This window comes from Chenopodium quinoa, unplaced genomic scaffold (genome assembly GCF_001683475.1).
Source record: "Chenopodium quinoa cultivar QQ74 unplaced genomic scaffold, ASM168347v1, whole genome shotgun sequence".
Classification (NCBI taxonomy): domain Eukaryota; kingdom Viridiplantae; phylum Streptophyta; class Magnoliopsida; order Caryophyllales; family Amaranthaceae; genus Chenopodium; species Chenopodium quinoa.
Window position 1 is genome coordinate 2,404,088 of NW_018742959.1, and position 13,142 is coordinate 2,417,229.

Genomic DNA, 13,142 nt, shown 5'->3' on the forward strand with positions numbered 1-13,142 from the left:
GTACCGGACAAATACCCGATATTGGTAATAGACGAGTTGTTGGATGAGCTACATGGGGCGGTCATCTTCTCTAAGTTGGACTTGAAGTCTGGCTATCATCAAATTCGAGTCAAGGCCCAAGATACCAACAAGACGGCCTTTCGGACTCATGAGGAACATTATGAGTTCCTTGTGATGCCATTCGAGCTAACTAACGCCCCGACCACTTTTCAATCGCTAATGAACGATATCTTTCGACCATTTTTGAGAAAGTTCGTTCTAGTATTCTTTGATGACATTCTTGTTTATAGCAAGAGTGAAGAGGAACATCAAGTGCACTTGCAACAAGTTCTCAAAAAGCTGGCAGAGCATGAATTATATGCTAATTATAAGAAATGTGAGTTTGGGAAGCATGAGGTGGCTTATTTAGGCCATGTAATCTCAAGTCAGGGAGTAGCCATGGATCAAGAAAAGATCTCAGTTGGGCTAGCATAAGAAATGTGAGTTTGGGAAGCATGAGGTGGCTTATTTAGGCCATGTAATCTCAAGTCAAGGAGTAGCCATGGATCAAGAAAAGATCAAGGCTATAATCAGTTGGGCTAGCCCACGAAATTTGCGGGAATTAAGAGGATTTTTGGGTTTAACGGGCTACTACCAAAAGTTCGTGGCCCATTATGCTCAAGTGGTCGGTCCACTTGCATCACAACTCAAGAAAGATGCGTTTGGGTGGTCCGATGAAGCGGCCCAAGCCTTTGAAAGGTTAAAGGTGGCCATGACAACCCCTCCGGTACTAGCAATGCCCGATTTTCATAAATTGTTCAATCTTGAGACCGATGCCTCGGGCTATGGGTTAGGGGACGTGTTAGATGCAAGAGAATCGCCCAATTGCTTACTATAGCAAACTCTTAGGGGTTCGGGCCCTATCCAAGTCCATATACAAGAAGAAACTCATGCAATTTGTTTAGCAATCGTGAATTGGAGGCATTACTTGTTAGGGAGACACTTTGTGGTTAGAACTGACCAACAAAGTTTACGCTACATCACTCGACAAAGAGAGGTGGGAAGTGACCACCAAAAGTGGATGCGTAAACTAGTGGGTTTTGATTTCGAGGTTCAATACCGACCCGGGGCCTCCAGCCGGGTGGCGGATGCGCTGTCACGAGTGGGTGGCGAATTAAAATTGATGTGTTGTACACAAGAAATTGATTGGAAGGAATTAGAAGGGGTACTTGCAAGGGATCCTTGGTTGGCAGAAATTAAGAAGGGCCTTGAGACTTTGGCCAAGGGCCCAATGGCTTTACTTTGGCAGAAGACAGGGTGTTGTATACAAGTCAAATAGTGTTACCTAAGTCAGCTAAGGTGATTCTCCAGTTGCTCCATGAGTACCACGATTCCCCTACCGGCGGCCACGACAGAGAGGTTAAGACCTACCTACGGGCGGCGACAGAATGGTACGGGTGGGGATGCGCCGATCCATAGGCGATTATGTGAGGGGATGTGACGTCTGTCAACGAAACAAAGCCTCGCAGAGGCAACCGGCGGGACTTCTCCAACCACTACCCATACCAACGGCGGTGTGGGAAGATGTTTCAATGGATTTTGTAGAAGGGCTACCGCTTTCGAAAGGTGTGGATGTCATCCTAGTAGTGGTGGACCGTTTTTCGAAATATGGCCATTTTATTGGAGTCAAGCACCCAGCGAGAAGAGTGTCGGCATCTTCACACGGGAAATAGTGCGGCCCCACGAGTTCCCTTCGTCGATTGTATCCGATCGAGATCGAATTTCTATGAGTAACTTTTGGCCGGAATTGTTTCGGGTACAGGGGACGCAATTGAAGAGGAGTACTTCCTACCATCCGCAGACGGACTGGCAGTCGGAAATCGTCAACAAGGGGTTAGAGGCGTATCTGAGATGTTTCACGTCTACACAACCGAAGACATGGGCGATGTGGCTTCCTTGGGCGGAGTACGCGTATAACACGTCTCCCCACTCAGCCACTAAAACCACTCTGTTTCAAGTGGTTTACGGTCGTCCTCCGCTTAAGTTATGGAAGGTCAAACACCGGTGGGGTCCTTGGAAGAACAATTGCTGGAACGGGATTGTATGCTGATGAAGGCCTGATAAGCATAGTAAAGATGAAAGCTTCGGAGTAGGAGAGATGGTATTTCTGAAGCTCCAACCTTATCGGCAGAAATCCTTGGCACGACGTCCCTTTGAGAAGTTGGCCACATGATTTTATGGTCCTTTCAAGATTCTCCAGAGGTGGGCAGGTGGCCGCGTACAAAGCTTCTCTGCAGTCAACCCAGCATTGAGTTAAGTTCCAAGCCTTTCACTCTGTCAGGTACTTACCAAGACCCACGATTAGCAGGATAAGCGCCCTTTGATGCTATATTTCCTTCACTAATGCAGTCTATTGCTGATGACCCGCATAGCTTAGTAGCTAAACACCAAGCAAGCCTGCCGGCGTCCTGTAAGCTCCACCCTACTTTCCATGTGTCGCACTTGAAGAGGATGATCGGTGATCGACCCACCAGCCCCACTATACCCGAATTATTGGCGGATTATTGGCGGAACCAGAAGCCGTTTTGAATGTCCACAAGAAAAGGGGAGGCAACAAGGTGGTGCTGGAAGTCCTTATTAAGTGGCTATGAATGATCGCTTTCCGTCCTTCCACCTTGAGGACAAGGTGAAACTTGTGGCGGGGAGTAATGTGATGGATCCGGGTCAACCGTATCCTCGGGTCTACACTAGGAGAGCAGGAAGGCACCAAGAACAACAAAGGGCAGCAACACCTTAGAGCATTTCGAGATTTGAAGACTCCAATTAAGTAGAAGACAAAGTTAATATAGAAGAAGGAAAGAAAGCAGCCTGCTTCTATTATGTTTTTAATGGTTTTCCAATTTGTGTTTAAGTAAGTCACATGTAAACCTTAAAGTCAGCTTTGACCTCTAGTAATCTTGTATAAGTAAAATAGTTTAGTCATTGTAGAAGGCATCCAGAAATTTGTAAGGCAAACACAAGAGAGTGGCTACCTAAAGTGGCTTGGAGATTTGTAACCTCAAGCTAATAAACTATCCTTTGTAATCCTTTGACTAATGAAATGAAAAATCAGCCCTTCTTCCATTAACTGAATCAGTTCAGTCCAAATTCATTGTAATTAAATACAGTCTATTACACTTCCTCCTCCCAATCACCGCAAATCACAAGGTTTTGACAACCACCGAACTAACTTCCAACCAGAATACTTCAAAAGCAGCCGCCACCAAAACTACTATTTAAAAACAAAAAACCACTTCTATAACCTACCGCAAGTCTCTCACCCCACACAGCACAAGTGTGTGTGTGCGTGCGTGTGTGTGTGTGTGTGTGTGTGTGAGAGAGAGAGAGAGAGAACAAGATTAAATAGAAAATTAACTTACCACACCACCGAAATTTAAGATGTCAGTGATACGGATTGGTATAATTGATCTTCAATTGAACCACCCAAGGTCAAATCATAGACCTTGGCAGTGGTAGTGAAGAGGGTAATTGAAGGCAGTAGGGGTAGCGATTAAAGGTGTACGGCGACATGAAAGCTAAGGAGTAGGGATGTTAGTGGGGTGGGTCAAGTAGGAGACCCGCCCCAACGGGGGCGGGGATGGGTCCTGGTTTGGTGGGTGGTAGAGCGGGGATGGGGATAAAAATCAAACCTGCCATGGGTGATGCAGCGAGGGTGAATGTTACATTGTACACACCTCACCCCCACCTCACACCCACATATATATTTTTAAAAACAAAATTATATACTTTTATACTATTTTATATAAAAAAATTATGTAAAATAAAATAGTAGATATAATAATTAGTATAGTAATATTATAACTAAAAAAGCGTGTAATATTAACAATATGTTTTTTTTTTTGGAATCAATATTAATTATGTTGGATTGTGTATAGGGAGGTGGTGATTAGGCGGGTCTTATGTAGGGATTTAGTGGGGATGGATATCCAAGTGGGGGGTGAGGCGGGGATGCTTTTGGAATTGTACCCGCCGGAGCGAAGATGGGGATGAATTTTAGACCCGCTACGGGGTTGGGGATGGGGGATGGGATGAAAATTTTAGGTGGGGATGAGGATAGGAAGGCCAACATCCGCCCCCCCGGCCCCATTGACATCCCTACTAAGGAGGATGAGGTGGGGAAAAGACCGAAAAGAGAAAGGCTAATGAAAGAGTTTCTTAAACAATATACTCAAAAGAGAATTGTGAACTCACTCTACACCCAGCTAGAGTAGGGAATTGAGGGTAGGTTTATTTCTTTTCTTTCCTATTGATGAGTGTCATTTATGGCACTCATTTAGCTTCTTTTAGGATGAATTTTGATTGCTTTCATATCTCTTTTATCTATTTTTCTTTAATTTTACTTAATATTTCTCTAGTTTGTGTTTTCCTAAGTTGTTTTCCCATTTTCTTGCATTTCTTGGTTTATTTTGCTTTTTCTCTTTTATTTGTTTGTTTTGCTTCGATTTCAAGAGAATGGAGACATCTAAGGAACTAAATGAACTTCTCTTGGGATTTGCAAGGCTTAAAGTGCAAGCCGGTTCCTTCCCTTGAAGCTCAAAAGTGAAGGAGTGCAAAAGCCAAGTCTTCAAGGCCGCGCTCTCATGCTGCGTGGGCATCAAAATCGGTGTTGAACCCACCGTGAAGACCTTCGGAGACTGCCACCCCAACCATGCATCAAGTGGAGCGCACGGGAGCATCAGCGGATACACGAGAAGGAAGTGCCTTGCTCCCATGCGCAAGCGCGCACGAGGGCGACAGGCTGTGGCGCAGCCGTGCAAGTGGGAGGTGCGGTCGCCAGCCTTCCTCCCCTTCCTCCCCTTGTTCCGTACCCATTTCATTGCGGCCGCGCATGTAGAGGAGAGGGCGCGCCTATTGGAGTTTTTTTTGGACGTTTAACTAACTCCTCCTTTATTAGATTTACTATATAGAATTTCTTCATTTTTAGAGAGGGAAGCTCAAATTGGATTTTTAGAGAGAGAAGCTCAAATTGGGGAAACTTTTGTTCTTAGATTCTAGAGAGAGTAACTTGGTGAATTTGATGAATGCTACTTTCAATCTTCTTCCTCTTTGATTTTGATCAAAGTTTTGTAAGAATTCTTACTCTATAATGCAATTTTAGTTTTTGATTCTTGATATTTGATTGAATTACTTGTTGTTTGTTTGATTTGATTTTGGACAAGTATGAGTATATTTTGCATACAACGTTGATGATGAAACTGTTGATTAGTTTAGTTTTGCTATTCAATTTTGCAATGTGTATATTTTCCAATAGTATGTCAGTTTGTTTACAGGAACAGTATTTAGCTCAGCAACAAAGAAATTTGATGATGCAGTAGAAGCAAGCAAAAAATCAGTGCCTTACTCTCCATCCAGCTGAGAAATTAAGGCCTCAAACGTAGCTCTTCTTCGAGGATCATTCCTAGCATGCCTTCCTGCTATGGCATCAATTTCATCAATGAAAACAAATGACGGAGCCTACAAAAAAAAAACGAAAAAGAAAAAGAAAAATTGACATCAATTCATCAACTAATTACAAGATTTGAATTCAAAAATACATAGCAGGCATTTAATGTCTTACCAGGAAAAAAAATTTAAAAAATAGAAATACACAAAAACAAAACAAAATCTAGCTACTGCAAGGAGCTTTAAAAAAAATAATATAAATTAAAAAAAAAAAAAAAAAAAAACATAGATACACATACACAATAGTAAGCCTGTCCTACGTAGGCTGTATTCTATTAATTCAGACTCATGTTGCATTAGACATTGTAGTTTAATTTACATCCAACAAATGCACCATCAATTAGTGTACTATACACATAAAGTTTCATTTGAAGAGGGAAAAAAAAGTTTTGCTATGGAAAGAAAAGTATAAAACTCACTTTGCAATGGAAAATGACAAGAAGTCCTCTTCAAAATAGGGAAGAACATTGCATTTAATTACATTGTACATCAAATAGTGATGAATTACGAAAGGTTGCTAGGGCATGAGACCACATAAGACACCAAAGATATGGCTCTATCAGCCTAAGAAACACTTGAAGAGGGCTTGACGTGCAACTCCCTGTCCCACAGTCCCACTTCAATCCCAACACCACTGAATGGCTAAACATGGATAACAAGTAACCACTCAACTGTTGCAACCTTTTATCTATTGTAATGTCATAAAGAACCAAGCAAATCTTTCTTTAAGAAAATAAGAAAATGTAACCAACAAGAGTGACAATTACATTTCTTCGTGCTATTGAAAATATTTCGTTGATCCTTGCAGCGCCACTTTTCTCACTGTCGGTAAACTCTGCACCTGAAGCGAACACAAAAGGCAAACCACTTTCCTTTGATAGTGTTCTAGCAAATAGTGTTTTACCAGTACCTGGAGGTCCTGAAAGAAGAATACCCTGCCACAGAAACATGAAAAATCACTTATACATCATCCGCACATGATATAAGATAATAAAATCACGAGTTCCATTGTAAAAGACTAAAATCCAGAACGAGCTGGAAATATTGCCAAAAATTGAAATAGATAATACAAAATTCAACTAACTACTAATTATGGACAAGAGTATTACCCTCACAAATTGCACCTCCCTTTCAAAGAACTGCATAGGGTTTCTCATGTAAACCATTATTTCATCGAGAAGATCCCAAACATCACCCCCTAATATTACTTCTTTGTACATTGACTTCGTTTTAACATCTTCGCCAACAGGCTACAAAAGGATCAGATGGAATCAGCTAATGAACTAACTGCCTAGACAGAATGTCGGAACACTCTATTACCAGGATCCAAATATTTACCAAAATAAAATTCTCTGCATATGCCACGTCAAACAGCTGGTTATACTTCTTATAGAGAAAACGGCTGGAAGCAATGTGCAGAAGCATCAATGACTCTCTCATAAACCACAAAACCAGAATTCCAGGTAACAACGCAATTAAAACTTTCAGAAAATAATGGATTTGCCGTTTCTGAAGAAGATCCACCTCAACCCCAGAATTTGATATTGTCTCAAACAAGTACGGATCAAGAGGGATGTCAATCTAACAAACATGAGGAAAAGATTAATTATAAAGAGGTATTTAGTAATTTGACTTGGATATATTATTAACTAATATATACGGAGTAAATTACAAATGTTATTATGTAAGAGTAGTATATTGTTGGATTCGTCGCAATGTATACTTTTAAATTATTATTTTTTTTCTAACATATACGAAGTGATTAGATAAAAATAGTAGTTAGTGTTTCGAAATACTATCCAGCTCATATAGGAAATGTGTGCATATATGTCACTTACGATGTACTCCAATGGAAAACCTTCCTTCATTGTTACATACAATCTCTTTAGATCTTCGGTGAAGACAACAGCTGCAACCTGCCAAAGGTATAAAGAAGCTCAAAAATGTTCTCATTCAGATTGGAAACCTTCCAATAAAAAGATATCCTATCATCCATACCACCAGCTAATTGTTTTAAGAAGGAAGAAAACACATTGGCTACAGCAAGGATGGAGCAATAGACATGACATGATTCATGATTCATGATTGTGAATTCTTCTACATATTAAAATGTTGATGGAGGAAACGATTAGGCACAAATTAAAGAATCAACCAAAATACTCCGTAGGTAGCACTGAGCAATCTGACGTTTAAACAATTCAACAATATAGGCTCTCAGATATTCTTTAACTACCAGCAAATCGGCAAGACAAAAGCACAATACAACAAAGAAGGAACACTGAGTCTACCTCTGAGCTATTGAGCTTTTCAAAAAAATAAGTGTATGGTAGTTTAGGTCGATATCGCCACCAACGCTTAGATATCCACAAAGCCCTGGCTCCTTGTGCATCTGATGCCTTTTCTACAACATCTTTTCGAAGACTGTCCTCAACTTCTTTCATGTCAAATTCAACTGAATATCTAGCATTTAAAGGGCTAGTTTGCTCTGCTAACTTCTCCTTTTCCAGAATTTCTGTCCATGCCTTGAGCCTTCCACGCCATGATCCTCTAAGCTCTTGCGTATGAGCTGCAATGTGATAGAGAAAGAAGGGTTGCAAGGTTAGACAATGAAAATGAGTAACACTTCCAGAAAGGAGAAATAATTTTAGCCAATGTATCTAGTATATAATTGAGGAATTTGAAATACGATAATGTAGCTCCGTACAAAAGTCCAATCTCTAACGAAAAAAATTGTTCAGCTTGGTTTCCTTAGATAAATATTAAGAGCTAGCTATCATTACCTTGCTTCTAAAATACATAAAGCACCATCTGGTTCACCTATAGGAATTGGTACAAACACTGTACAGTATCAAATAAAACCAGACCAAATGTTTGGCTGGTTTCTTCTCTGTTGATCAGCTATATGGGTTGGAAAGTCCTCTAGGTTATACTGCCCACCTCCAATCAACATCAAAATGGTAACTATAAAATCATAAAGTCTAAAAAGAAAACGTATAACTCCAATCAGCGAGCCATCCAACACTAATTCTAGAACTCATCCACCCGCCTCTACTTCTTCTTCCTATCTCACTCCAACCACCTTCATCCACAATCACAACCATTAATTCCACCTCTAGTGGCTCCTTCTATCCTACAAAGAGAGAATCAACATGACTACAAGGGAATGGTTTAGCAGCAATTCAGTGGCATTGGCAATCAATATTCCGCGACCATCAATGGTTTAAGTGAGAGTTTCCAACTGCAAACTTGTTCAAAGATTTGTTAAAATTAGTTGATTCACCTTCATTTTTCCTAATATAACCTCCTTAAGCATGACCAGAGATAACAGAAATTCTGGCCCTAAATTTTTAGAAAATGAGAGATAGAGGAGTCTGGGTTCCAAGTATCATTCATTTCATATCCTTGTGTTTTTAAGTCAACCCAGATCAAACAGGACATAAGAGTTAACACAGGATACATGCAATCATGCATTGTCAAGCTATACAAATTCACTTTATGAAACATGCAGCAGAATTTGATAAAGCATCAAGTGGAGGAAGACAGAGCCTGAAAAAATAGATTGACCATGATGTCTGCTTCTGACACAGTATTTAGTGAAGAAGTCATTTTTACCCATTAAAAACTTGTATCCTACCTTTACTACACACTAAGCCTAGTGATGTTTCTTATGCCCTTCCTCCTAAATGGTAAATGATGAATTCAGCCAGAGTTTCAGTTACCAACTTTGAAATTTATTTAACAAAATAAAGGTTATTTACTAACCTGACACCCCAATCTCACTTTGAACGTCCTTCTTCGCTTCTGCACTTAAACTTGCATCACTGTTGATTATTCCTTTCACATTTTCGATAGGCTGTTCACTATCATCATCCCATGCATCTTCTCCAACATACGAACTATCATGAATTAGAGTCCCATTGGGTCCTTCAATAAATTTCTTCATTTTCAGTCCTTTCGGCATCGTATTTCTCCACATTCCCTTCTTCAGCCTGCACTTACAAAAGAGTTCCATGTTGTTTAGCAACATCTGAAAGTTACCAAGCACCAAACCCGAGTAGCCCACACTTACTACTTGGATGAAAAACATATATAAGTATATCACTAACACTTAAGATAAAACCTTTTAATAAAGCAAACTTTGAAACTCCACAACCACCTCTATCTCTCATTCCACATTCTAAAGCCCGTCCTCCCGTAGCATATTACAGCAGTCAGTAGCATCTTCTGCAGTGCTAGCCAGCTCTTTGTTTTATGTCCCTCAAACAGATTTTTTTTAAGGAAAAATTGTCAAGAACTACCCGCCTAATAGGTCATTTTGTCAACAACTACTCGCTTAAATTTTTTATCAAAAAAACTACCCACTAAATTTAAAAATTTTGACTAGCATTACCCATTTTGGTTTTCCGGCGACTGGGGTTCACTTTTGTTTTTTCTTCCATAATTTAAACACGATATGATGAATCACTCAATTAAGAAGCCAAAACAAGTGAATTTAACATCAATTTAGAAGCATTACATATATCTTAATTAAAATCACAATTACGTTCGCCCTCTTTAATTGGGGAAATATTAAAAATTTTGTGCCTCTAGGGTGAATCGTTGTAAAGGAGATTAGGTTGGTTGTTAATACGAGGTTTAGGCTTAAGTTTTGGAAGAAAAAAATAAAATTAGGCCACACTTGCCGAATTTTGTTGTCGGAGAACCAAAATGGGTAGTGCTACTCAAACTTTTTAAATTTAGTGGGTAGTTTTTTTGATAAAAATTTTAAGCGAGTAGTTGTTGACAAAATGACCTATTAGGTGGGTAGTTCTTGACAACTTTTCCTTTTTCTAATTAAGTTTATAGAAGAAACTTTTGATTAAAGTGATTATTTTTTTTTTATAAATGGAATGGATTCCCCACACTAAAGTACAAATAGTTCTTTCATATTCTTGGGAGTTGGAATACTCATCCTCATGTTGTAAATTAATTTATCTTGGAAGAGAAATTGAAGTAATAAATTAACACGCTTGCTGCTAGCTGGAGTCCTAATTCGTTTAACATCACATAAATCTTCATCTACATTATGACACCAACTGCACAGTCCTCCATTTGTGACAGATATATTGTCATTAAGGACTTTCGATATTGAAGAAGCTTAACTATAATCTAAATACTTGCACTGATAAAGGCAGCATTAATTTTGTTATTGTAGATAATATTTCAGTGTGTTTGGAAAATTAAAATTACAACGATACTAAGTATTTAAATTTATGAAATTCAATATTTTTAGAATATTTATTTATTTAAAGGGGTAACAATGGGAAAGATAAGATATTGAGAAAATTGGCAAGAAAAGCTACTTATATCTTACCTACTTTGTATTTCTTTAAAATTTACTCCATATCAGATTTATTTTTTTGAAGAATTAGGTTTGAGTAGATTTGGTTAATTAGCTGGCAATTTCGACGGAGGCATTGCAGCTGTAACATACCTCCTGACATTACTTGGCGTGGGAACAGGAATTAATGCCTCCATATATGCTTCCGTCAACTCTTTCTTCTCTTGTGCAATGCGAGGAGCTGGAAGACCCATGTAAATTTTCCTAGAAGACACTACGATAGCAAGCAAATAGAGCAACAGGGAACCAAAACGTTTAGGTTCCCAGCTTTTTACATCCTGTAGAATGAGATGTTAGCCATACTATTCTAGAATTTTTAGGAATCAAATAAATCCTTGGTACTGATGCAAATCATCAGTTTCATGTGTCCTACATCCCATGAAGGAACAAAACATGGGTCCAAATCATTAGATTGATCTAAAGATGATCAATACTTGAACAAGCTAAAACGAAATTTTCATAAAGAAACTATAAGAATATAAACAATTAGACTTTAACATAATTTCACAGAATGCCTTGAGCAAAAAAAAAATTCAATCCAAAAAAGGAACGGTTGAGTCCATATATTTCTTATTCAATAGGCAATGGAATTATAAGAATTTGCATCAATAACAGTGTGAATTCAACTTACCGGCATTTTCTTCTACTTATAATCAACTAAAATGAGAGAATGATATCTTTACTTGAAAAGCAAACTTCTTCATACAATAAACTACTATAAAACCTCAACTTATACATATTTTGGAACAAGCTTAAATATAGGATAATTTCATGAGAAACTCTATTTTGCACTTGAATACACCAGAGCTACGACTTTTCACCCGAGTATTTCCGGTAGGTGCACCTAAGAATGTTCGGTATTTTCGGGGGAAGGGTAGTGTTCATTAAAACTGGCTTTTACAAACACAACTCAAAGTGAATTCACCCTTTCAACAGCACCAGCAATAAAATACTTTCTTTGATCTTTAAAATTTCAATGACATATATGTTTTCACCTCTTCAAAAGTCATTTTCTCAACAAATATGTATCAACTTCCACAGTAAAACACCATATTTAAGCATAAAAGAAGTATAGCAAATATAAATTTCTATATATAAAAAATATAAAAAAATCTTACTTTCCAATTATCCCATTTGTTCCAATTGATGAATTCAGGAACCAATTCAAACCTAAAACGATTAAACCCAGCTCCAAAATAACTCACAGCACCATCAACCCGGCTCGAAACTTGAGAAATTAATTTCTGGGCGTCGCCAGAATCAATGCCAGTCTCCTTCATCACTGCCTCGCCAAATTTAGTCAAAAATCGGTCGGAACCGCGGCGAATGGAGCCCGAAAGCTTATCCCAGGAGAACCCATTTGAATTCCCAGAAGCAGAAGCGATGAATAAAGGTCTGGGGCGCGAAGATTTGAATTTTTTTCTGCGGCATGGTAACGGTGGAGGGGATAGGTGCTTCAAGAATACTGTGGTTTGGAAATTGGGGATGAGAATTGTCGAAGACATGAAAAAATTTTGAAAAAATGAGTTAGTAAATTAACATAAACAAGGAAAATGGTAGGAAATTTTTTGTTTAGCAAATAGCAATTGGCATAGTGGAGTACCTAAAGAGCTGGGTTTATCATGTAGGGAGAGTGTAGGGAGGACTAGGAGGTAAGAGGTTTAGCATAATCAATAACATGGGAGAGTGGCGAGTGCTCTTTGTATTCTATTGACGTTTCTTAGAGTCTATTCTAATTTATTAAACAAAATTGAGGAAGTAAACTGAAATTAAGCTAAAGAAAACGGGTTTTTAGTGACTGTAATAATGTTTTGTTGGTATTAATTTGTGTTTAGATGGTATCGTAGACTTCTTTTAAAAAAAATGGTATCGTACACAATTAACGGAGGCCTTCCGAATATATGTAGCAACCATTATGCTACCAAAATACTTCATCTAATAATGTTTTGTTGGTATCAACTTATGTTTAGGGCATGTTCACATTTACTGAATTGAGCTAAACTGAATTGAACTGATTAGAGTTAAATTGAACTGAAATGAACTGATTAGAGCTGAACTGAACTGAGTTGAAATGAATATTTTATGAGAGAGGGAAATTAGAAGCTGAACTGAACTGAACTGAACTGATTGGAGCTGAACCTGAACTGAACTGAAATGAAATTAAGTAAATGTGAACAGGCCCTTATATGGTATCGTACACAATTAACGGAGGCCTTTTTGACATATGTAGCAACCACCATAATACCAAGATACTTCTTTATCAAAACTAACAAAAAAAAGT

At 38.6% G+C, this 13,142-nt stretch overlaps 1 protein-coding gene across 2 annotated transcripts in view; it reads right to left on the reverse strand.

Moving 5' to 3' along the window:
- The window catches only part of LOC110728741 (ATP-dependent zinc metalloprotease FTSH 12, chloroplastic-like), a 35,009-nt gene extending 22,450 nt beyond the window's left edge, over positions 1-12,559 (reverse strand). The window contains exons 1-9 of one of the 2 annotated variants that reach the window (XM_021908388.1): positions 11,980-12,559; positions 10,955-11,139; positions 9,244-9,470; positions 7,770-8,047; positions 7,320-7,397; positions 6,820-7,062; positions 6,591-6,731; positions 6,249-6,416; positions 5,381-5,493 (exon numbers count right to left, since the gene is read on the reverse strand). In XM_021908388.1, coding sequence (XP_021764080.1) covers positions 5,381-5,493; positions 6,249-6,416; positions 6,591-6,731; positions 6,820-7,062; positions 7,320-7,397; positions 7,770-8,047; positions 9,244-9,470; positions 10,955-11,139; positions 11,980-12,366 — 1,820 coding nt within the window. In that variant the 5' untranslated portion in view covers positions 12,367-12,559. The remainder of the gene's footprint in view (positions 1-5,380; positions 5,494-6,248; positions 6,417-6,590; positions 6,732-6,819; positions 7,063-7,319; positions 7,398-7,769; positions 8,048-9,243; positions 9,471-10,954; positions 11,140-11,979) is intronic. The other variant, XM_021908389.1, reaches the window with a different exon arrangement.
- Positions 12,560-13,142: the final 583 nt, after the last annotated feature.